Consider the following 25,517-nt stretch of genomic DNA (forward strand, 5'->3'; position numbering starts at 1 on the left):
TGTTTTGTCAGGGATCAAAAATTCTGAGCAAGATTTCAGAACTAGCTACACTGTGTCTACAGGCAAAATTTGCCAAAAAGTAGGATATCCCCACTATTATCAACGCATTCGCTGCCAGTTTCAAATAATTAAATATTGACCGTTTTAAAAGAACTATTATTTCATTAATTAGATCGATAAATAAATGTTTTAAGGAGATGTTTCTGTTTTCCTATTAACTGTCAAGTCTTGCTATCCCTATATTCATATATTCAGGTATAATCTGAAATTTTTTTTTACTGAAAGTGTATGTATGAACTGGTTTATTCATTATTGATTTTCAAAATCATACAAAAGAAATTCCTGTGTGGAGGTTATCCCACCTTTTTAACCCTGGGCCCTGCATATATGTACTGTTCGTTGTGTTTTTTTTTGAAGATATGCGCTATAAGCTATAGTAGAGCCGAAGAGACTAGTTAATGTCCGAGTGAACAAAAACCATATTTAGTACACGGAAAAATGTGATATTATTAAAAAAAAGAACGTTAAAGACAAGTTTAAATGACCGATGTTTTGCATGATCTTCAAGTGCATATCCAATTTCCGGCAACAGTCATTGTTTTTGGGTCGTACCATCTTCTTCATTCTTTGCTTAAGATTTCAGGTAACTGTTATGTTATTGTTTTAAGAAAAGTTGTCAAGCCTTCATTAACAAGTGATAGGTCAACAGCATTCTTTGCCCTCATATTAACCTTGCAAAAATGGCTGTCTTAGGAAATTTTTGGTCACACCTCTTTAGATTATGAGTTATGCATTGGGAGAACCGGAAAATCATTAACTGCATATATAGAGAACTTTAATTAGCCCATGAAAATTTGAGTAAAGTAATTGATAGCATGTCTTCATTGAACTGACGAAGTCTGTTGCACCTAACATATTATTGCTATGGGGATTATGATATAACATACCAGTCCGACCTTTCGAAAGTTTTCGTTTGTTTTAGGGCTCTTAGTAATATTTGGTTTTAGAGGTATAGTATTATGAAAAACACACCTAATGGAAACAAATGGAAAACTTTGAAAAAAATAAGCTGAAAAAGTCAAAGTGATCAAATGATTTTTCTTCGAGTAACACAAAAATGTTCCGTACAAGACCTTGATTTTAAAGCTATGGCTATCGAAATATGCAAACAAAAAATTCTAAATTTCACACTGGAGCTGTGAAGAAGACAGAATACGAGTATAAAGAAACAAATTCCGGTGATACAAAACGATACCTTGACAGACCGAAAAATTAGTCTGATCGTGATAACTGACATTCTAACAATATTTAAGACTGTGATGGACAAAACGTTCATCAATATTTTGGTGTGCGAACTTGAAAGTCGGGCGAGCTTATATCCAAATTGGGTTTCAAACATTTTCCAGTTGTCAGACTTCAAGAAATTCTCGCTGGAAAAAAATCACCGAAAATTAAAACTTTAAAGATCACTTTGATATTATCTCATTTTCAGTGGCACTCATTATGAATGAAAACAATAGAGTTTTGCTGAAAAATTTGTTTTCATTGAAATTCTCAGATCAGCAATAAAAGAAAAATGCATACAAATATCGTTATATACAAAGTAATTTTATTTCCGCATATGACTTAATATCTATATAATATTACATAGAACTAAAAACATACATATGCATAGAATTTCTTATGATATTTAAACAATATTCTTACAATATTTTATTATATTTGTTTTGCCTTAACTTAAGGTACAAGCGCGATATTGACTTCATATTTGCTGGAGTGAAGAAAATTCATTATGAATTTTCCTAAGCAAATTACTGGCATTGTACGTACAAATTTCAACAAGACTTCCAAATGACTCAGTTTGACTTAGAAATAATAAATTGTATAGTTAGAATATACAATAAATCTGTTACTTATTTTGCTCAGAATCCTTGCTGTGAATATGTACATAAATCAATTAAAACTAACCTGTTTAAATGACGCTTACATAACTACTAAGAACTTAGAGCTAAAACCCCCAAACACAATATATATAAATACATACCTACATATAAAGGTACTTACAGCAACAAAAAAGGCAAGAAAGGAATAATTTGATTGTGCTTAAAAATAATACCATTTATACAACTGAGATAGAGAGGTGGCTGACAGCCTGGCAGGAGCGGCGTCGACACAGCGGTCATTTTGGTTTTACTAAAATGTTTTGAGACTTCTAACTGACAAATTTAGTACCGCCGAGTTTTACAGATTCTTTTTCGCTTGTGCCGTGTTCTCCGTAATTTCCGGTACACCATTCAGATTCTTGGCACTTACATCGTTGTTGTTATCGTTGGCTGCAGCTGCGGCCGCGCATTTGGCGCTTAGGGCATCTGCTTGTGCTTGTTGTTTCTTTTTGTATGATTTCTGGTAGAAATCATTGAAGAGGTAGTAGAAGAAAATGGCGTTGGGCAAGGTGAAACAAACACTCCATCTGGGATAACCGCAGTCGGTGTAAAGCAGCTGAGTTTGGTGAATGAAGACCATGCAGAATTGAACCTGAGGAAAAAAGGGGGTAGAAAAAAATTAAAACCAAAAACTGTTAAATTTGGGTTAACCGAAGCTATAATACCCTTCACAGGAATATTTTTTTTATATCAAAAAAGAATATAAACAGATTTTAATTACACTTATATCGATCAGTTTGTAAGACAGTAATATGTCATACTCGTTCGGCCGAAACAATTTCATGGGAGATTGTACCGTTGCCTTGAATAATAATCCATGGATTTGATCTTGATCTTGGATCGGTCAATTTGCATGGCAGCCATATGCTATAATTATATTATCAGCGGTTCCGACAAATGTACAGCTTCTTGCGTAGAAAAGGACATGTGCACAATTTCTGATCGATATCTCAAAAACTATGGGTCTATTTTACATATATACAGACGGATAGGCATAGACGGTCATTTATAGATATATATATATACGCTGATCATATATATATGTGTGTATATACATATCATACCCTGTTCAGGGTATAAATATATAGAAATGCTCGCAATTTAGTGTAAATTGGATACTAATAAGTGTTAATTGTGCTATTAGCACCTCAATATGAAATAGAGTAGAGTTTTCGAGTTCACCAAGAATGGCTTTATAAATTTGCATTGAATAAATAACTTACGAATTCATTTTATTTTTGTTATTAACAGTCTGTGCTGCCACTTAGCATCTTCACTTTCAATTACATATATAACGCAGCACGAAAAGGGACATACGACCGATTCAATGTCAAATAACCTGTTTATGGTTCATGCATAGGGGCGTACAATTACTCACTAATTACATAATTGATACTCACCATTTGTAGTGTGGTAATGTGCGATTTCCACCACAAATACTTTTGCATTTTTGGACCGAATGCCGATAAGAAGTAGTAGGTGTACATAACGATGTGCACAAATGAGTTGATCCAACCGATGAAGGTGCCATGGCCGCCGGGATAATACTTGGTGGTGCCCCATGAGATCAATGGCATAACGGAATGATGATAGACATGCAGAAATGTGACTTGACGTTCATTTTTACGCAACACAAAGAAGACGGTATCCAATAATTCGCTGATTTTCGCCAAATAGTAGACGTAGACGCCTCGCGCTTCCTGTGCAGACGATAAACAAAAGAAGAAAAAGTTGGATAATTTTAGAAAATTGTGAAAAAAGTGGAAAATGTTGTAGTTTGTGAAAATTGCTGATATTTAACTTACCCTCACGGCCTGTGGACTGAACGAGCGATCCACCGGCTGACAACGCCAATTGTAATTTCGCCATGCAACGCAGCCCTAGGTGTGAATAAGGAAAGAAATTTTAAATGGTGTCAACGAATCTGATTGGACTTTGTCTTTTTATATATTATATACGCAAGACCAATATTTTCGAATCTGCTGTCTACCAATGTGACGAAACTTGCAAATGTATAAATTTGGAAGTGTTTGATAAATTTAAAATACTGAATAAAGTTTATTAAAGTTTACAATGAGATACGCTATTTTAGCTTTTATTTTATTGGAAGAAAAAAGCATCGAAGAAATAAAAAGGAAAGTATTAAGAGATTACAGTAATCCACTTGATGCGTGAAAAATTTCCAGATATTACAGCGCCCGATGGCCGTATTTGGTTAAACTATATGGTTATAGCACGATCAATTTCCATTGAATTGCTGCATCGATTGCGTTTTCTTTTCAAATTTGCTGAAATGGTCTTTGCTGACAAACTTTCCTTTTCGCGAATTATTCTATCTATAGTGTCGCGCGAAAACTTGTACTTAATGCAAACTTTGTTTTTGTCCGTAGTTTCTAATTCAGTGGAATTTGCTTAAAGTGGCTCGTTTACTCTTTATGTCTTTTAATAGTATTTATAAATAAAGATGTGCCATCTGAAATAATCAGTTTCCTTATTGATTACAGTTTAGAAAGAGTGATGCCAGTGTGCTATAACTATTTTTTATACCTTGAGCAGGGCATATAAAGTTTGTAACACCCAGAAGGAAACGTCGGAGACCCTATAAAATATATATATAAATGATCACCATAATGAGCTGAGTTGATTTAGCTATGTCCGCATATATAGTATATATACAAAAAACTGAGGGACTAGCAGTTTTTAAGTTATCGACCTGAAATTTCGCAACTATCCTTTTCTAACTAAGAAGAACAATCGGAGTGGAGTGCTTGTATTGGAAACTTTTTTATTTGAAGAAATTTGGAAAAGTTATTTCCTAAAGCAACAATGTAATCTCCAAAGAAATTTTTAGATCCGATCACTATAGCATATAGCTGCCATACAAACTAAACGGTCGGAACCAAGGGCTTGTATGGAAAACTCATTCATGATGCAATCTCCAAAGAAATTGTATAAATCGGATGACTATAGCATATAGCAGACAAATTAACTGAACGATCAGAATAAAGTGCTTGCATGGAAAACATTTTTATTAGACGAGTTATCACGAAATTAGATCGGAATAAAGCTCTTGTAAGGAAGCTTTTGTATTTGTGAAGGGTATTATAGCTTCGGTGCAACAGCAGTTAAAGTTTTTTTGTTTTTTTTTTTTTAACTTATCGCTTAGAAAATTTAAAACTTTCTAAAAATCGGGAAGTTATTGGTTTCACCCCATTTTGCAAAAATCGAGTTTTCAACAGATCTCGACGGTCTGAGGGTCGAGGAAGCTTCCCCGAAACATTTCTACGATGATGTCCGTATCGAAGTATCGTATGTATGTGTGGATGTATGTGTGTGTGTGTGGATGTATCTAAACCTCATATAACTTTTAAACGGCTCAACCGATTTGAACTTGCATTTCGTGTAAGATTGGACCCAATCGGACTAGTAGATTTCGAGAAATATTTTATTTTTGAGAAAATTTGAAAAATCGTTTTTTTTCGAATTTCTTCCAAACGACTTGACCGATCGACACCAAAAACACATCGTTTGTCGCAAACCGGGTTAAAATCGGTTGATTTACTTGCGAGAAATCACCAAAATTGATTAGTCTTTGAGAAATTTGGGAAATAGTGTTATATTAAACTCCCATTAAACTCTTCGAGCTCAAAAGCAGTGAAAAAAGCGAAATTTGAACGTTGACGTATGAAATTAGAGGGAAGTTGCAGAGATGGCCCTTGAGGCCAACCGTTTTCCTCATTTTTTACCAGTAAACATTTAAATTTTGTTTCCATACAAAATTTTTGTGCTCGTGCTTATATGGGAATTTTCAACAAGGAAACTAAAAAGTTGGACCAAAATTTTTGGTGCTATTAACCGGGGAATACACTTAAGCGGGATGCTTATATCGTAAAACTTATACAGGCTTTAAATGTCGAATAAACGGAACCAAACATTTTAGCCTTATAAGCATGCTTACTTTACAGATTAATATCATATTACCGACTGAATAAAGACGCATTTGGGTGTTAAATTACGTTTATAACGTTTTGTCAATCCTCCTAAAATATCTGGATTTTGTCCCATAAACTCATTATTTTTATGACATTTTGTGTTTTATTCATATGTTTTCCCTTATAGAAATAAAAATAAATTAAATCGTAAAAATAATATAAATTATTTTCTAAACTGTCAGCGACTATCCTCTTGATTTGTTTCTGATAACAAAACCGAACACCCAAATCCAATATAATCTCTGTTTCGAACGTCAAATCAATAATATCTATATTCATGACACCTTCTACATTTTTTTATAAGCTTTACATTTATAGAGAAATGCCGAGAAATAGTGAAACAATCAATCTTGGTTCAGAAGAAATATAATATCAAGGGATCCCGAAAACGAAGAACGAGAATATGCACCTGAGACACCTTGCATTTATTTTGGAAACGATAGTTTCAAGCCGAAATTTTAAATGGAAGTTTGTATGATACTGAAACTTTGAAGTCAACTCATTTGATATATTTCTAGGGGGCACATAAAGGAAAATCTGCAACAAGTCTTAGTTTTTATATATCTTTGCAATGACTGACCAAACTATGTTAATAATGATTTCAATTCGATATATATTTTATTGGAATACATTTAGCTTTGGGCTAATTTAAAATACATTTAACTATGAGATATAAGATCTTTATAACTAAATAAAAAAGCGCTGTAGCCATGAAATATAAGTAAAAAATATGACATTATATTATTTCGAGGGATACATTTTAAAACAAATTTCCAAACCAATATTTATGATTTGATACCCAGATTTACTATTTAAAATCTTTAAATCTTTCTCTAAAACTCGTTTCGTATTTTATACTGCACTGTTTCCTTGCTTCATCTTCTTTTTGATTTGAAATCAAAACTAAAATAAGAAGAATCACTATTTTTCCTTAATTCTGAAGAAATCCTATTATTGACAAATTATGTCCAAGTATTGCATAATGTTTTTTGTAAGTGATTAGAAATGAAGAAAGACTCCAAAAAATTGGAATTCAAAGACAAGAAACGTTTCCGAAATTAGTTAAAAGATAGCTTTAAAGAAATATTTTCACATAACATTTCAAAAATATTATTTTTATGATGGTTTACTAAGTTTATGCTGAATTATCTAAAAATTTCGGGACTACCCCAAGTTTCGCAAAGACAAACTTATATATGTAAATTGAAATTGAAAAGACGCGTCACTTCCACTTAATATGGCATGGTGAATACCTTTTCAACTGTGTTGTTTTCAACAAAGTGATTGACCCATTGACCATGTTGGTTTAAATATGTAAATAAAATGCTTGTCTCGATTTAGAATGCTTGTCTAATTTAGAACTAGTCCAAAAACCTGTTTCCATATTTGAACATTCTTTTGTAAATTCGGCAATTTTTATTAAGAAACAGTTGTAAATATGCATTAGCCCATTTTTATATGTTGTTGTGTACTTATAGGCTGTTTGGTGTCTCATCAATTCCAATAATTAAAAAACTGGATTTTGTGTTATTTTTATACCCTGAACAGGGTATATAAAGTTTGCCATGAAGTTTGTAACACCCAGAAGGAAACGTCGGAGACTCTATAAATGTAACAGGATGATGAGCTGAGTTGATTTAGCCATGTCCGTCTATTTGTCTGTCTGTTTATATACGAACTAGTCCCTCCCCTTTTCCCACTAAGAAGCTGCTCATTTGTCGGAACGGCCGATATCGGACCACCATAGCATATAGCTGCCATACAAACTGACAATCGGAATCAAGTACTTGTATGGGAAACTTTTTCATTTGACGAGGTATCTTCTCAAAATTTGGAATGGATCATTGGCTAAGGCAATAATGGAATCTCCGCTCTGTTTGGATCGGATCACTATAGCATATAGCTGTCATTCAAGCTGAACGATCGAAATCAAATTCTTTTAAGGAATCTTTTGTATTTGTGAGGGATATTATAGTTCCGGTGCAACCGAAATTAAGGTTTTATTTTTGTTTTTTTTTTAAATAACGGTCATTGATGATTTCAATTTGCTTTTATAAAAAGAAATTTATTTAATCAGATACGTCTCAGATTTTTTCGAAATATTTACAAATGTTTTTGATTGTAAAAAGATAAGAGCTTTTTATTTCAGTTGAAAAAATATTCAAACATTTATTTTTTGTAAAAAATAACTTATTTTGAAATTATTAATTTGATTGAAACACCTTTTATTAAAATAGAAAACTAAGAAAATTTTAAGAAATAGAAATGCAAGACAGATTTTGATAAATAAAAATAAAAAACTTAATTCAATTTCTTATAAAGCCAATGGAATAATCCACAAAATTTACGCAGTTCATTGAAACCTACTGAAAAAGGAATTATGGGTTCTATGAAAAAAAGTTATATGGCAATGTCATAAGTAATAAAAAGCCCTAAAACTTTTTTATTTACCCCATCTTCACATAAACTCAAACTTTTTGTGAAAAACTAAAAATTCTGTTATTTTTTATCTTTATCATTAACCCAATTTTTTTTTCTTTCACATTTTGTGTAAGTAAACATTTTTACTTCCCAAGCATTCTTTATTTCCTTTTGATTTAACTTAAAATTAAAAATTATATTGACTTAATATGAAAAAAACCCTAATTTTGAATCGAAAGTTCTCACGTCAAAAGACGTTATTATTAATTTTAACTAAAATAATTCCCTGCTCAAAACAATTAATAATATGTAAAAACAATTGAAATTTATGAATTTGGTACATAACTCATCCTGTTGATCCTAGGGCGCCATCGGCCTACAACCTCGCCTACTTCTCAAATAGCACAATTTTAAATTCCATATAATTCTTTTACTTTCCAGTATACAAATCAAGCACCAATCAATATATTCAGATAAAACTTTGCACAAATAGTTTCTTTGAGATATGCCATCTCGATTCTAAAAATTTTTAAAATCGGCGTACATTTTGCCAAAAATATCAGTCAATCTAAGCGATATATAATATTATTAAAATTCGAGGAAAATTTTTCTTTGATAATAATTCGAGGAAAATTTTTCTTTTATAATAATATGCCTTTGTGTCAAAAATGGGTTGAATTGGGTCAATACTTCCTTTAGCCTCCATATACCTAATGTAAAGATTTTTGAACTGCCAGTTGACTTTATGCCACATATATCGGCTAATGTGGGAGTTAGTTTCCTATTCTATTTAAAATGAGTTCTCAAGTATACCTGAACAATGTCAAAAATTAATGCAATCATCCCTTCTATTTCGCTGTCCTCAATATAACCTATATAATGATTTTCGACTTTTCAGCTGACTTTAAACCAACTGTTTAAATTGGTCAACTTGTGTGAATTATAATAATAGTTTGGGGCTCAATATAAATGAAAACGGTGTTGGTCTTAACCCTTATATCCTAATATAAAGAATTTCGATGCTTTAGTTGACGTATTTCACATAAATTCAATATATTAAATATAGGCTCTTTGGTTAAGTTTTATCTCATTTGATAACGAATTAATTTTCGCGGACGTGAATCTATGACCTTCAAAATAAGTTAATACAAGTATGATACCAAATTTGATTTTAATCCATTCACGATTTCGTCGAACAATGAAGTTGAACCCTTTCGCTACATTTTGTAATACAAAATTTTGACAACACTTGAAGGCCGGCTTTGATCCTTGCAAGTTGCGAGAGTATAAAATGTTCGGTTTCACCCGAACTTAGGCCTCCCTTACTTCTTTAGTCATAAGCTCAAAGCAAATGCGGAAATTACATTGTATGTCGTAAAAGCCCTATTGAAAAAGGCATTTTGCATGTCAAAATTCAATCCCAACAAATTTCTGAATTATATCAAACCAATAAATGGCTAATTATCTTTGCTTTTAAAAATTTGTTATCCAAACTTGTTTTCACAATTTAAACCTAAAACCGCTGCTACAATTTGCATTGCAATATGTGTATTTGTATTGTTTTTTCAACTTCAAATAAATATAACAGAAATAAAGAAAAATCAACAAAATAACTTAAATATTTGGTAGTACCTACCTCATAGACCATCCATGCGCTGACCAATACTTGTATGAAATTGTACACGATCAAAGTATTTTCCAATTTGAATGGCTTGCGATCGCGCATGTAACGCGGGCCCCAAGAAAGCACAAAGTACAAATAAAGCGCAACAATTGAGAATATCGGCACCGGCGATTTAATTAGAAACCAATCATTTGTACGTGCATCTGTTGAGGAAGTAAAGAGTATTGTTGTTATTTGAAGTATTGTCAAAATATTTTATTGTTGCCACAAATAAAGATTGTGGAAGTGAATTGCCGTTAATGTCGATTATAAAATGAAACTATTTCCAATCAATGTTCATTAAATTCGGTGAAGTGCTTCATAAAATGTTGTTAAGCTGAACTATTTATAATAATTATATATATTAACGTATTAATGTGTGAACAAGTTGTTTTAATTACGAGATTAGGAGATTATCATTTGTCTTTATGCTTATTTGTTTTACTTACCAGCTAATTCGACGAATAGGAATTTCCATACGTCACTGTCGGTTGCGTTCATATCCGCCATTTTTTACGTATTGTTTATTATGAAATTTGTGTTACAATTTGTTTTCGATTATTGAAATTTTGTGCTGAAAAAACCAATGCACCGCTTGTATTGCTGCCGATTGTTTGATTATTTCAGTTCAGCTGAGCAGTTTTGGACAAAACTTTTTTAAATGTAACGGTTTACTTTGCTTTTTTGAAAGTCACTGTGTATCTGAAAATTTAAAAATTTTAAATCATTTTAACTCGTTTTATATGAACATATATCATATATTTGTTTGTTTAAGTTTCATTTTTAACTGAAGATACAACACATATGTATTTCGATTTTTATGTCCTGCCTTATTTGCAATTAAGTTTATAACATCCAAAGGGAAACGTCAAAGACCCTATAAAATATATACATATTGTAAATGATATAGCCATGTCCGTCTGTTTGTCCATCTGTCTGTGTTTGCATCTGTATATACAAGTACGCAAACAAGTCCTCAGTTTTTTAGATATCGATCTGAAATTTTTCACATATCCTTTTCCTTCCAAAAAGCTGCTCATTTATCGAACCCCTAAAGCATATAGTTGCCATACAAACTGAACTATCGGTATCAAGTGCTTGTATGGAAAAATGTTTCAATATATATATCTTCAAATAATGCCATGTACAAGTAAACCAACCGAAGTTAACCTTTTTTTTTTGTTTTTAATCCAAAATTGCTCAATAAACACTCGAAGTCAACAAATTATACGCTTGTTGCTAACATTTATACCTTAAACATCAACATTTCAAGGGGACATCTCGAAAATACTAGTGTTAATAGCTATATTTCGATGATAGTTGGGTTTACATAATCAAAACGAATCCGGATTTTTATTCGGATACGTAAGAATTTCTACAGCTAGAACAACCACAGCTAGTGGTAGTTAAAGTTTTATATAGTGTCAATTTAATTCTACTTTTGTAACTGTATACGAACACAACTATTCTCATCTGGAACTTTCATGAGAAAGTGATGTAATCTATGAATCCCTATAGGTCTAGTAATATTGTTTATGAGGTTATCGTGTATTCGCACTAAATTTGGTTCATGAAATTCGACAAGAAACGCGGCTACTTTTTATTCACGTTCTAATAATTTCCAGAAATTTTGTTCTTCGAGTATTAAAGGCTTGTTGTACCTATTATTGGGAAATCCATTTCTTATTAATATGGTATGTTTTGAAGATTAGATCAGAATATAATCAGTCTAGAAGCGCTCTGTTAACGTGACAGTACGAACCTTTAAGTCTCGAAGTACAAGATTTTGAAATTTTTTAATTTGTTTAACAAGCCTTTCGAATTTCTGACTTTATTTTTATATATTATATAATATGTATAAGCGCGATTCTCTTAATATTTTATTTACATTAAAAAAAAATTACCATCATACCTTACAAATCAAATATTAACTTTTAAAAATAGCTCAAATTGGGCCGAAAAAAATTTTATTAAAAAAAATTGTAATGACAAAAAATACCAAATTATTTAAATTTGATCTCAGTAAAATTATAGTCCCTTACTAATAGTCCCTTACATATACATATGCTTTCTTAAGAGACATTTTGCTTTTTATTATATTTTAAAATATCTGCCCCGCCTTTATGTATTATTTTTTTCTTTTAGCTGAGTAATACGAGCACATGAGGAGATTTACATATACATATGCACCTACACTAATGTAAATGTCAATGTATTCATATATGCACATCATCTTTAGAAATTTATTTGCAATTGCATAAAAAGAAAATGTGTCAGAAATGAGAAATAATCAAAATCACGGTCAAAATGTTGGCCTACAGCTGGCTGAAATAGTTCAGCAATTACACTCGACGCCGAGGCAAAGTTGAATATATTCGAGTGGTGCTTAACTTACAAAGCCGAATGGTGAAAACAAATAGCGGTTTAAGTGCATGTGTGTTGTACGTATGTATGTATGTTAAAAAGTGGGCAAAAGAAAAGAAAATAATAATAGTTGTGTATATTTGTCACTTTGTTGCAACTACACCTGTTCGCTTGCTTATGTCCATTGTATGTGATTTTTACTGTTATTATACCATACAAATTTTGATGCTGCTACACAGCATGTGTATATATAACATATATGTATATGTTTGCATGTATTTATTTATGTTCATTTGAAATGTGCGTATAATTTTGTAATACACATGTGCGGTAATACAATACGTTATTATTATGATCATTATATTTAATTTATGGGTTGCATATTATTTATATCTTATAAATCTTAAGTTCTTCTATGGGTGCTTTTTTGGCTAGTGTCCATTTTATTCATATTAGTGTACAAGTATATATGACGTATGGAAGATGTCAACACCTCTTTACATATTTACACAAATAATTAAACAAATCGTGTTAAAATTCATATTTATATTATGGGATGTGACATAGATCCTCATATTCAGTTAAGACAAAAGCGAACGCTAAAAAGTGTAAAATATAATAATATGAAAAAGAAGTAGTACCCACACTACAATAACCATTAATTAAGTTAGTTAAAGCACTTATATTGTAATTAGTTTTGCCATTTTCAGTCAATCAAATCGTAATAGATCCTTTTTTTTGTATTCGGTGCAAATTTATTAGTTTGAAAAAAAATTTAAATTTCTTTTGTTTTAAAATATTGTATGCAAAGACATTATTATTTTGAGGTATACCATAAGTGGGATAAAAAAATAAGAATCGAATTTTATTCAGTTAACAAAAAACCAAAAAAACAGGTTAGAAATAAAAAAGTTTCCACATAACATAAGAACAGATTTTGATTGGTAAGTTTTGTACTTATCTGACCATAAAAATTTGCTAGAAAATTTTTACGCTACCTTAGACAATAGTTCATGCCAAATTTCGTGAAGATATCTTGACAAATAAAAAGTTTTCCATAAAATAACTTGATTTTGATCGTTCAGTTTCTATGACAGCTATTTGCATGTATATATTAGAGTGGGTCGAAAGTCAAGATTTTTTTTCATTCGATGCTCTGAAAAAGAGGTTCGTAGACACCTCTAAGAAAGCCTCTCCAAGTATGAGCTCTTAATTGTAGCGCCTTACAGTTTTCTATTTTTTTATTATTTTTATATTATCAGATAGAAACATTCAAATCTCGCCTCCGACTACTTGAAAAAATATCTCGCTTCATAGATTTTGTAGGAAATTGAATGCTCTACAAACAGCTCTCTTACGATTTCGTAAACATAACCGTTTATAAAATCAAAATGAGATTAAGAGATATATAATATTAAATATAATGACATACTAGTGTTCTGAGCAGGAACAACAGCTATTAAAAGGTAATAATGTCCATAAATATATTAAAGTAGAGTTTTCCAAACTAGAAAATTTACTAATAACATTCTTATTATTTCTTGAAGTAAGCTATCAAACTGAATGTTCTTACTTAATTGCTAAACTGATTTTCCAAATCAAATATGTGTGGATATAATCTTACTTACATTATATTTCCTACTTGGGGGCGAGTATATCGGATGGACTTCCATATTGTGTGCACAAATATTTAAATAAGTGACGTATTTTATTTATATATTGATTGACTTTTCTAGAATCATGTTCTAGTTATCGCCTGTGCATAACTATTTGAATTTCTGTATGAAATCAGAAAAATAATTAAGTTTCACGTACACATATATATGTATATAAGTTTAGGTGTCAATATGAAGCAGCAATTTAATTTAAAATTTTAAATTAATTAGCTTGCTAACTTAAACTGTATGAAATTAAATGAAATAGGTCAATGAATAGATAATTTATATATGTCCGAGAGAGTATGACTTTCAAATAGCATTTTAAAAATATAGGTTCAAATTTCACTCAAGCGGATTGGAAATTTCCAAAGCGCTTTGCGGAACTACTTTTTAATTAGCATTGCAAATAATATTTATTGTACTGAGCAAATACAAATTGTTTCGAGAAAATAATGAACACATAACAGTTTTGAAGAGTAAATCGAAAGTAAAAAAAACAATGTGACATACATTATAAATTTTATATTATACTTTATTTGAGGACAGTTATTAACATATATTTTTCTGACACTGGAGTCCCTAAAAGGTTAAAAAAGAAGAAGAAGACAGTTCTCCCCATTTTAGTAGTATTTAAGTAATTTCGAATAAAGTAAAAAAATATTAAAAATCTTCTTAAAGGTATTTCTAATTTATAATAATCAATTTAATTTGCTGTAAGTTATTTATATTTTTCAAAAACTGTTTAAGCTTTTACACCTTGCCAATGTCAGCGCCGCTAGCTTCAGGCCTAACAGTCATTGACTTCATAAAGTGCCAATGAAATCTGCAAATTCTCAAATGACCAACAAACTTAAAGCTGTGTGAAAGAGACTTTAACAAATATTTAATTGTTAGGTTTCGTGTTTTATTTGCTTAACACAAACTTTTGAAATCGATTTAGACTTTTTGACAATGCTTGTTCATTACTTTTATTGCCTTTTAGCACATTTGCCCAAACTGCTGTAAGATCTAGTGAGAAGTGGTTTAAACCTGAGTCTTTAAGCTTTACTACACTCTGAGGCAAAGTATGTTGATCTTTACAAGAAACGTATTTACAGCCATTTAAAAATTATTAGATTTCTACAAATTTCAAAAAAATTGTTTAGCACTCTAATGCATATACGAGTATGTACATATGGAAGATAAATTTGTGACTTTAATACAATCACATACATACATATATACACATATGAGCTTACGGACTTATTTTACTCGAGTTTGTCATAGAAGTGAAGACGAATTTAGTTTTAATGGCTTAACTTTGACTAAAATACACAAATGTAAGTTTGGATTTATTGCTGGTGTGTTTAAATACATTGACGAATAGGAAGTATTTATGACACAATTGCCAATTAGCAATCTCCATTGGCAATTGTTGGCAATTTTGAAAGAATAAATATAGCTCTATATAAGCATAACATATACATATGTATATATTTTTTGCTTTTAGGGGAGTAAATTCATAACGTTTTTGTAGTATGTTGTAGATTGTTGAGTATTTAACCAAACAACTTAGTTTGTTACACACTGAAAGTAAGCTCTGAGCTCAATACTCACGGTGATCATAGCTAATTTAATGACACGAATTACTGCCTGCTGTGAATGAATTTGAATATGTACTAAATGGTATTCTTAGAAATTTGTACTCTTAATGGACGATGTTTAGTTAAAACCAACTTTTTTTTGGTTATCGATAATTCAAGTTTAGGGTAGCGATAATTAACGATTTAGGTATCGATACATTTTGTTAGAAAATTTTGAATAGACATTTTTGAAAAATATGTCATTAAAAAAGTATATTCATTAAATGAAGAAATTGTTTGTTGAGTAATTTTTATTGAAACTCATAGCTTTTAGATAACAAAATAGGTAAATAAGACTTTATTAAGAAATATATCGATATTTAAGAATAGATTTTAAATGATAAAAATATCGATACTTTATGTTTGAAGTAATCCTTATTATAAAATGGATAGGTAATTTCCGATATATTTGACTTACTTTATGGTACTTTGAATATAAATGAGCACTATATTAAAACTATGTTTTTTTAAATTATTTTAAAACTATCAGCACCTGGGTTTAAACAATTACCGTATCGTAGTGTAGAGCTACATTTAACAAATCATTGAAAAAAAAATATTTCACTAGACACTTTGAAGATACACTAATTTGTCACTGAGACATTGGGTGTCAACATATTTCCACTTGGCTGCTCAGCTGTCAAATAAGTCTTACTGAATTGATTACTGAATATTTTTTAATGAACTACCTGAGCTTATTGCTTGTTTATATGGTAGCAGTGACATTGATAAAAGAGGGTTCTAAAATATTAATTTTCATATTATGGCAGGTTATTTGTATATTTTCGAAATTAAATTAAGAGAATTTAATCTGAAATGTACATACATTACCCCAACCCGTGGTACTATATTTTAATTTTAAATTATGATATTATATTTTAAAGATTTGTTGCCATAATTTTTGTTTTTTAACTTTATACTGAACAAATCGCGACTTCAATATACATACATATTAATTATTTATAATTTATTTTTAGCATAAATATTAAATTTTTTTAATATTTGCTCCTTGAAAATTCCAAATCACATAAGCTTACTGAAATGATATTTAAGCAAATAACACGATTCGTCAAAATATATTCCACAATTGAAATCAAACAAGCGCATTCACCACAATATTGCTATAAAAAATATACATCTGAGTCTTAAGACGAGAACGAGTTTATTTTTTTATAAATAATGGGTAACTGTTATATAATCGGCAAAGCGTGTTATGCATATTTTAAAGAGATGAAATTCTGTTTAGAACTTGCCAACCGGGATTTCAAGCCACGCAAGTGCAACGTAGTTTATATATTTATTGCTTAGCAAGAAGTGAAGGAACAATGTGTAGATAATGTTGCATGATTTTTATGTAAATTAGGACTTATATAAGTAGTTTACTGAAATTAACTAGCTTAACAAACTTCAAACTGATTTAGTTTTCGTGGAAGATCGTAAATATTATATACGGATGTAACTTTGAAAAGAGAGTTTGGAAAATTATATTCTATTTAATTGATAAATAAATATGTAACTCTATAGGAGTATAATTTTCTTTAAATGGATTTTTATCTCGTTAAAATATATACTTGTATATCATGCTAACCTCACTTTATAGCAACTCTAAAACCAATTATTTGTTTGATAATGATTATTAACTTTTTTATAATGAATAAGTTTAGTTTTTGTGGAGGAAATTGAATTTTTTTTTTCATTTTCAAAGAAATTAATGATCGAAATCGATTCTGAGAATTTTCCTAATAGTAATAATTCGAATTGTGAATATTATAGACTGAACAGAGTATATAAAGTTTGTCACGATGTTTGTATTGTAGCACTCAGAAACGTCGGAAATCCTATCGTGTAAATACATAAATGATCAGCGTGACAAGTTGAGTCGATTTAGAAATGCCTAACTGTCTGTATATACGCGAACTAGTCTCTCAGTTTTTGAGATATCAATCTGAAATTTTGCATACGTTCTTTTCTCGCCAAGAAGCTGCTTGTTTCGATTGGAAGATTATTTATATCAAACAACAAATCACAACAAGTAGCAAATTTTTCCGTTGAATGCGAACCGTTTACGGCCAGTTAAATTTTCAAATTTACCTATTGTTGCTTGCAGAAATGCACTTGTGAATGGTATTATAGTTTCGATGCTGCCGAAATAAAAGTTTAACGTATTAACTCTTTTTCTTCCTTCTTTATTTCTCGCTTTATTTATTTTTAAACTTAAAAAAAAATTTATATTTATACACCAGCATATGTAAGATTTTATAAAATGTGCTTTGGAGGTTAAGTTTACACAAAAATAGTCATCAAAATCAATAAAAAAGGTTTTAGCAAGTTAAAGAAACCAGTTAATTTGCTGTAAAGTGAAAATATTATGCATAATTTAGCGCTGGTTGCTTACGATTTCATATAATTTTAGTTAAGTTAATTTTTTATCTATTTTCTATTTTCAACAAAACACTCAATCTTAAATCACTTTAACTTAATGCAAAGTCAACAACAGTCTTTAAATTATTCTCACAAAAACACATATCTTCTTATTTGTTCATACATGTAGGATGTTGATTATACGCCGCGTTGGCACTGTCTGCTGTAATGACGTACACTAATATTTACACTTCTTTCAATATTAAATAAATGGTGCTTTTGCATCCTTTTTAGTCCACTCTAAAATACTACACGCCTCACCTGTGCTTTAATTTAAATAATTCAGCTCTCTAAGCTCTGATCGTTGATTGATTTTGTAGGCGAGTTGACAATCGTACACATACTCCATATACTATGGCTATGGTTGCTCTATTTTTTCAAACTAACGGTGCAAACGGTGTATTCCCCGCTTCACTTTTCAAGCAACCGCTTCACATGAAAACCATTCACGTACTGAGCTTTTTGACACGGTCGCGCGGCACTAAGTATCTACACTTCCGTGGGTAAGCAAACGCATATGCTATACATGTGATCAGCTAGATGATGGTGCGATGTGATGAGACAAACGAACTGTGTGTATTTATGTATGTATGAAGAAATACATAATACATCCGAAGAAAGCTCAAAAAATGGCCACAAACCCATACAAGTTCCAACGCATGCATATAAAAAATTATTTTATATAAGTACGTCAGTACATACACATGCAAAATAAATTGTCAGCCTTAGTTTCGTTTTCGGCTCCAAATATTGTGCGGCGCTATAAGCTGACACACATTTATGTGTTCAGTCTCATTGGGGTGGTTAATTGATCGTTTAATAGCTTCGTTAGCTCGTTCGTTTGCTATGCAGTCGGTTGTTTGACGAGTTGCGCACGACCGACTTTATTTGTTCTACATTGCCACGAGCGAACTATTCGCCATTCGGCAGTCTTGTTCTTGACAATGATCGTTTGACGTTCGCGTTGCCTTTTTTATTTTTTTTGTTTTTTTAATATTTTTCGATTTTAATTCTTTTATTATTCTTCTTGGCCACAATTATTATATCTACCTAATTTGTAGCTTGTGGAAAGATACTAGCGAGCTCGCTTGAAATTACAAAAATAACAAACAATACATTGTTGTTTGTTTAATGCGTTCGAGTTGACCCGGAGTTTTGATTGATGATCACTTTTGTTAAATTTCGTTTTTCAACACTTTGCTTTCTGTTTCGGAAGAATCTTCTTCCTGCCCTTGCGATGTCAAGGGTCGACATGCAGAAATAACTACCATGCTTATAAGTTAGCAATTAGCAAAAAACTTGCAATAAATTTCCGCAGCATACACATTGCCAATTGCCAATTTGTATACTCAAACAATGCTTCCATGAATTTGAATTTTCAAATATCTAACAGCATTTTTATCTCTAAACGGTTATGCGCACCGGCAATTAACTTTGGCAGTGCTATACAGCGCTCGCTTTGTCTCGCTTGCCGTCACTGATGTTCAAGTCAGCAGTCGCCACAAACTGGTCCAAGCGAAGACTTGACTTTGAACTTGAAAAATGCTGCTAAGGCTTACAACTGAAATTATTGGTGTGCTTTTCTGTTTGCCGTAGTTTCTGTTATCATCAAGTTAATCATGTTAGCAAAGTTGGCCACACTGCTAACCTCATGTGAATTAGTTTAAATTAAGCATATATTTTTTTAATGACGTACTATTCAAATTAATTAGGCTTAATACGAGGATGATTTAAAGAGTCGAGGCATTTTAAACCTTTTTAAAAACAGTTACTTGCTCCCGTTAGCTATCATCATTGTATTTTTCTTTTGAATTATAACTAAATGAAAAACATCATTTTAAATTGCAAAGCTCATAGTCTTGTAGGAAAGTTACTGGTCTACAATAAGCGATGTCATAATTATTATTAACACATTAAGCATGAACATTTCTTAAAGCTCCACCAAAGCAGCATTAAAAATTTAAAAACGTAATAAAACTATAAAAACTACATTTCTTAAAAATATATTAAAACTTGTTGTCCCTAGGAAAAATAATTTGTACATATATATGTAATCCCCAAAGTTTGCTAAAATGTTACGTGGAAAATAAAACTAAGAAAATTGCTTGCAAATAATTGAATTGCCCGCCAACAATTAAGCTTTTCAGCGAGAAAATGCGCGCGGCTTTTAAATCAAAAAAGGGCTTTGCCAGAGCAAGGGTTTTATATTTTAAAAGCTGTATAATGTGTTGAGCTTTGAGTATTTTGTGCGTTGAAACTACCATAAAGTGTTTGATAAGATTGTGTATAAACTTTTGACCTTACAAAAGGATAAGTAACGCTGCAAGTCTAACTAAATTGACTATACATATTTATGAATGATTTTGTGGAGATTAAAAAATTGTGAGAAGTTAAATGTAGTACAAACTAGAATGTGAAATAGAATTTGAAACTGGGTTCCTTCTTTTATTTTTCATTTAAATGACATAATAGGTTACGTCTTTTATAAAGTTCTAAAAGCTGGAGTACAGTTGAATGAAATCTAAATCTGAAACGAAGTATTTCTCGTCATCTGGCTTTATTAAAGGCCTAAGAAAAACTTTCCACGATATTTTGAATGGCTAAGTTTAGAAGTATATTTTCATAACTATCAGCTCTATTCGAAAATATGTTAAAATCACTGTAGATTTCGTTTAGATAGTAGTATTTAGTGTCACTAATACATGATACAATATGTTTGACTTCATTACAATTAATCACAATGAAAATTTATCCCGTAAGTTGCACAGCACGTTATATTTAAAAATAATATTTTTCAGATTGTTCTAAAATATTGATTCTTTATGGGTTAATCACTTTACATGTTGTCTAAGGAAGCTAATTGGAGCCCTTCATAAACATTCAAGACCATTTAGAGCAACTATAAAGAGATAAGATATAACCCATTCTTGTGAAATCTGGAAAACAAAGTTATATTTTTGAAATATTAAAGAGGTAACATAATTGTTGAAAAACGAGGAGAGCATATCCACTTTATATTCTAGAAACATCGTAAAAAGTCTCTAACATATTCCTTTTATGGTTTATAACCTATTTGAGTGAATCTCTGGTCTTCTTCTTAGCAAATAAATATGTTTTATACAACTTTAATAGTGTCATAAAAAAGTTTTGTCATATAAAATGTGTAATGCCCTATGCAACACGTTGCGCTTAGGTATAAAATTATAAACTAAGTTAAAAGGTGCAAATGAACGCTCCGACTAACCTAGTTATCCGACGTCTGCCGAAAATCATCTACAAATGCACGCGCCAACAAAACGCATACGGAAGTGACAATGACCAAGAATTTAGCCACAAATAAAATTGGAAATATAGCTATTATTGACTGCTATGTCGCGAGTGAATGCAAATTGGTATGTGGAACCGTTCGAAGGCAAGGCAAGTGTGCAGAAAAAGTCGAAGGCCTTGCACAATTAAGAATCCAAAACTACTCAAACAATTAGATGAATGTACAATTATGCGGCTAAATTAAAATCGACGACAAACAGTCCAATCGATTGTTTACGCCAAGTGAGGTATACCTAAACACATGCTTTTTAAAGCAATAATTCAGCGATTTTGTACTGAATATCATTATGATACGAAGCATAAAACTTGTCATAAAAAAATTGGTACGGAAGCGCTAAGTTCGGGTGTAATCGAACATATAATATTATATTCTTTCAAATTGCAAAGATCAAAGCAGAGAAAATAACTTCAGGTGTGGCAAAGCTTAGTATTAAAAATGTGCGAAATAATTCAGTATTAATTATTCGACGAAATCGTGAATAGATTACAATAACATTTGGTATTTTATTTACATATATTATATGGACAAGAAACAAGAAAAACCGTTAACTTCGGTTGCACCGAAGCTATAGTACCCTTCACAGATACAAACGTTCCTTACAATGACTTGATTCAGATCTAATTTTGTGAATCGGACATAAAAAATAAAATATTTTTCCATGCAGGCTCTTTACTCCGATTGTTCAGTTTATATGATAGCTATATGCTATAGTCATCCGATCTAAACAATTTTTTCGGAGATTATATTCTTGCCAAATTTAGTGAAGATATTACGTCAAATAAAAAAGTTTCCCATACAAGGACTTGCTTCCGATTGTTCAGTTTGTATGGCAGATATATGTTATAGTTGTCCGATATCGGCCGTTCCGTAAAATGAGCAGCTTCTTAGTGAGAAAAAGGCAGGTACAAAACTTCATATCGATAGCTTAAAAACTGAGGGACTAGTTTGCATATATACAGACGGACGGACGGACAGACGGACATGGCTAAATCAACTCAGCTCATCATGCTGATCATTTATATATAGGTATATTTTATAGGGTCTCCGACGTTTCCTTCTGGGTGTAACAAACAATCATAGTAGGAGGGGCGGTGTTAAATTTTTAAGGGTTAAAAACTGTTTATCTCGACAAAAAATAGTTTTATGGCAAAATTGTAGGTAATGAAAGTGTATTCAAACTTCTTTTGCATAACCTCAAAATTTGTGTAAACAAGAAAAAACGTTAACTTCGGTTACACCGATCTATATATACTGATATAGTGATCGCATCTGAATAATTTCTTCGGAGATTGCATTCTAACCTAAGACAATAACCCACGCCAAATTTCGTTCAGATACATCGTCAAATAAAAAAAATTCCTATACAAGTACTTGATTCCGATTGTTCAGGACGAAACCTTATTACAACCACGCCTTTTTCCCATATAACAACATTTTAAATTCCATCTGATTTTTTAACTTTCCACTATGCAAATCAAGCAACAATGTTTTTATCGGGGTAAAACTTTGCGTGAATAATGCGTTTAAATTTATCAAAAATTATCTAAATTGAACCAAAACTGTTCAAGCCCCTAGGTACTGAATATGTGGACCCCAGTGCCTATAGTTGAGTTTTTACCGAAAATATCGGTCAATGTGTAAGATATATAATTAAAATTCATAAAATGAAATAAATAATGAAACTCTCGATAACAGTATGTTTTTGTGTCAAAAATGTCATATACCTAATATAAAGATGTTGGAACTTCCGGGTGACTTTATACCGCCAATATTATTTTACTCATAAAAAGGTATCTCATAATTTGAGTAAATTGTGTTTACAAATTGCTCTAATTAATTTCACTGTGAATGTAAATAACTGGGGCAAGAGTTCCTACTTCTAATTATAAAAATATACAAAGAAATCTTAAACGACATACTATTTGACTTTGCGAGAGTATAAAATATTCAGTTACACCCGAATTTAGTCCTTCCTTACTTGCTTTTATTTTTACCTTGTACAAACACACTGAAATTTTTTAATTTAAATATTTATATTTTTATCCTTATATGGATATAAAATCGAAAAACCACTAATTTTCAATCAAAAATTCTCAAGTCAAAATCTAGATTTTTTTAAAAAGTCAATAAGTTTTCTCTTCGCTATTTTCTATAGGACTCATAGTTTTGTCGGAAATTAAAATAAATCGACCAACACACCCTTCTTCTTCCTTTTTCCGACCACAGATTTTTGCTTTAATCTTTGCTTTTTTATCATTTTCAAAAGCTTCTGTATTCGTCTGATGGGTAATGGGTAGTGAAATGATTTAAAGTTTGGTTCCGAGCTTACTATAGTTGCAGCTTTTCAATCAGTTATAACGCTCTAAATACAATATAAGTATCTATATTTGATGATTCTCCTATAGAATAGGTATAATTCATTCAAATACTTATTTTTTGGTAGAGTCTTCAATAGTTACTACTTGACTACTTGACTATAGGTGTACCAATTCATCAAAACTACCAACAACAATTGGCGCACAGAATTTGCTTTACCACAATTTACTTATGTATGTTATGTGCTTAATAAGGAAAATATTAATAATTTTTGTACACACTTTTGTAAGTCTCGACTAAAATACAAATTCTGAAAGTGAATTTTTCTAACACTTGTCAATATTTGTTTTGTTATGCTTTGTTTTCGCTATTCCAAACATACAGAAAAGAAAAACGAGAAAAAATAACAGAAATAATAATAAATACTTCCTCACAGGCTGCCAATCGAACACGTAAGTAAAAATGTTCATAAGACAATTCACGAATTGGTATGCAAGTTTCCAGCGGCTATACATAACATACGAGTACAATTCTTCTCTAAATGCCAGGCATTCTGTACTTAGTATTACCGGTGGTAATTGTTGGCTGTTTTGCATGTTTCATTTTTTTCACAAAAAAAGAAGAAGTAATTTATGTAGATTTTAGTTGAAGAATAAGTTTACAGTTTCAATTAAAATTCGCAGACGGGCACACACTTAACAAGTCCGGATGTTGGCAGCCAATGAACGTCGGCATGACGAATGCCGATTATAATTGGCATAATAATTATTAATTGCATGGGTGTCGCTTTTTGGCGGCGAGCTTCTGACTTCTTGTTGCCATTGTAGCATAATGGATGCACGTGCGAACGTCAATTTTCGGCTCTTTGCCGGTAGTAATTATGTTTGAAGCGCGTGATTATTGATTAATAGTTTACATGCACATAGTTTATTTACTTTTAGAGAAGAATATGTAAATAAATGTCTATTGTTAAAAACATATTTACTTTCATAAAGTGGTTTATGTGGCTATGATGGTTAAATTAAGTTAAGTAGAAAGCAAAAGTGGTATAATTATTTTTATTATATTTAATATTATTCGGTTCTTGTAGTAATTTCGTCATATCAAAAACCTCATAATGTATTGTTTCATCTATTGAATGCTTAGAGGCGCTACGCAGTGGAAAAGCTCGAGCTGTATTAATACTTAAGTTAAAACATCTATACCTTATTGTTATTGCTCCTCTGCGAACAATGGCGATACTCAATTATACCACGAAACAGTTTCTTTTTCTTTTTCAATTATGATATTATTAATAATTTAGAATTAATTGAGATGTATTGCAATTCTACAACTTTAAATACTTAACTTTGTTAATCGTCGATGGCTATAGCGCCCGTTGCAAACATATGTTAAAGTATTTTGTTACCTTGTAATAAAGATAAAGTGCATAGAAAATCACCAATTATGCAAAATATGGACGTTAGAAATGGGGTCATAGGTACATGCTCAAAATTTTATTGAACAAGAAAGGAAGGGCTAATTTGGAGGTCCTGAACAATATATGTACATGTCTACATGTATTTAAACCTTCTAATTTTATTTATGCCGTATAAAATCAATAGAAGAGACCGGATTCCTTTTAATAGTTTTGTTCACCTAAAGGTTGCTTGTATCACCTAAAACTAATAGAGAAATATATGCAGTTATATACAGTTATCAAATGATCACCATGACGAGACGAATCGAAATCCGAATGTCTGTCTGTCCGTCCGGGTAAGTTTTAGCTTGAGTAAAACTAAAAATATCG

The 25,517-nt window shown here is 31.1% G+C and overlaps 1 protein-coding gene across 1 annotated transcript; it reads right to left on the reverse strand.

Moving 5' to 3' along the window:
* Nucleotides 1-1,587: 1,587 nt before the first annotated feature.
* Nucleotides 1,588-18,573, reverse strand: sit (stuck in traffic). Its single transcript, XM_014234961.3, has 6 exons — nucleotides 18,346-18,573; nucleotides 10,469-10,721; nucleotides 9,993-10,183; nucleotides 3,749-3,823; nucleotides 3,344-3,643; nucleotides 1,588-2,535 (listed from the first exon to the last, which is right to left on the reverse strand). Exons 2-6 carry the CDS (start codon nucleotides 10,527-10,529, stop codon nucleotides 2,242-2,244), a joined length of 921 nt encoding a protein of 306 aa, XP_014090436.1. The 5' UTR covers nucleotides 10,530-10,721; nucleotides 18,346-18,573; the 3' UTR covers nucleotides 1,588-2,241.
* Nucleotides 18,574-25,517: the final 6,944 nt, after the last annotated feature.

The sequence above is a fragment of the Bactrocera oleae genome, chromosome 2 (genome assembly GCF_042242935.1).
Source record: "Bactrocera oleae isolate idBacOlea1 chromosome 2, idBacOlea1, whole genome shotgun sequence".
In the NCBI taxonomy this organism is placed as follows: domain Eukaryota; kingdom Metazoa; phylum Arthropoda; class Insecta; order Diptera; family Tephritidae; genus Bactrocera; species Bactrocera oleae.

What these genes read in the sequence shown, in the direction of transcription:
- sit (XM_014234961.3), bottom strand. Translation starts at nt 10,529, where the DNA reads ATGGCGGATATGAACGCAACCGACAGTGACGTATGGAAATTCCTATTC. An exon ending in GCGCATGGATGGTCTATGAG is followed by an intron (nt 3,824 to 9,992) that starts GTAGGTACTACC and finishes ATTCACACCTAG; the next exon opens with GGCTGCGTTGCATGGCGAAA. An exon ending in ACATTACCACACTACAAATG is followed by an intron (nt 2,536 to 3,343) that starts GTGAGTATCAAT and finishes TTTTTTCCTCAG; the next exon opens with GTTCAATTCTGCATGGTCTT.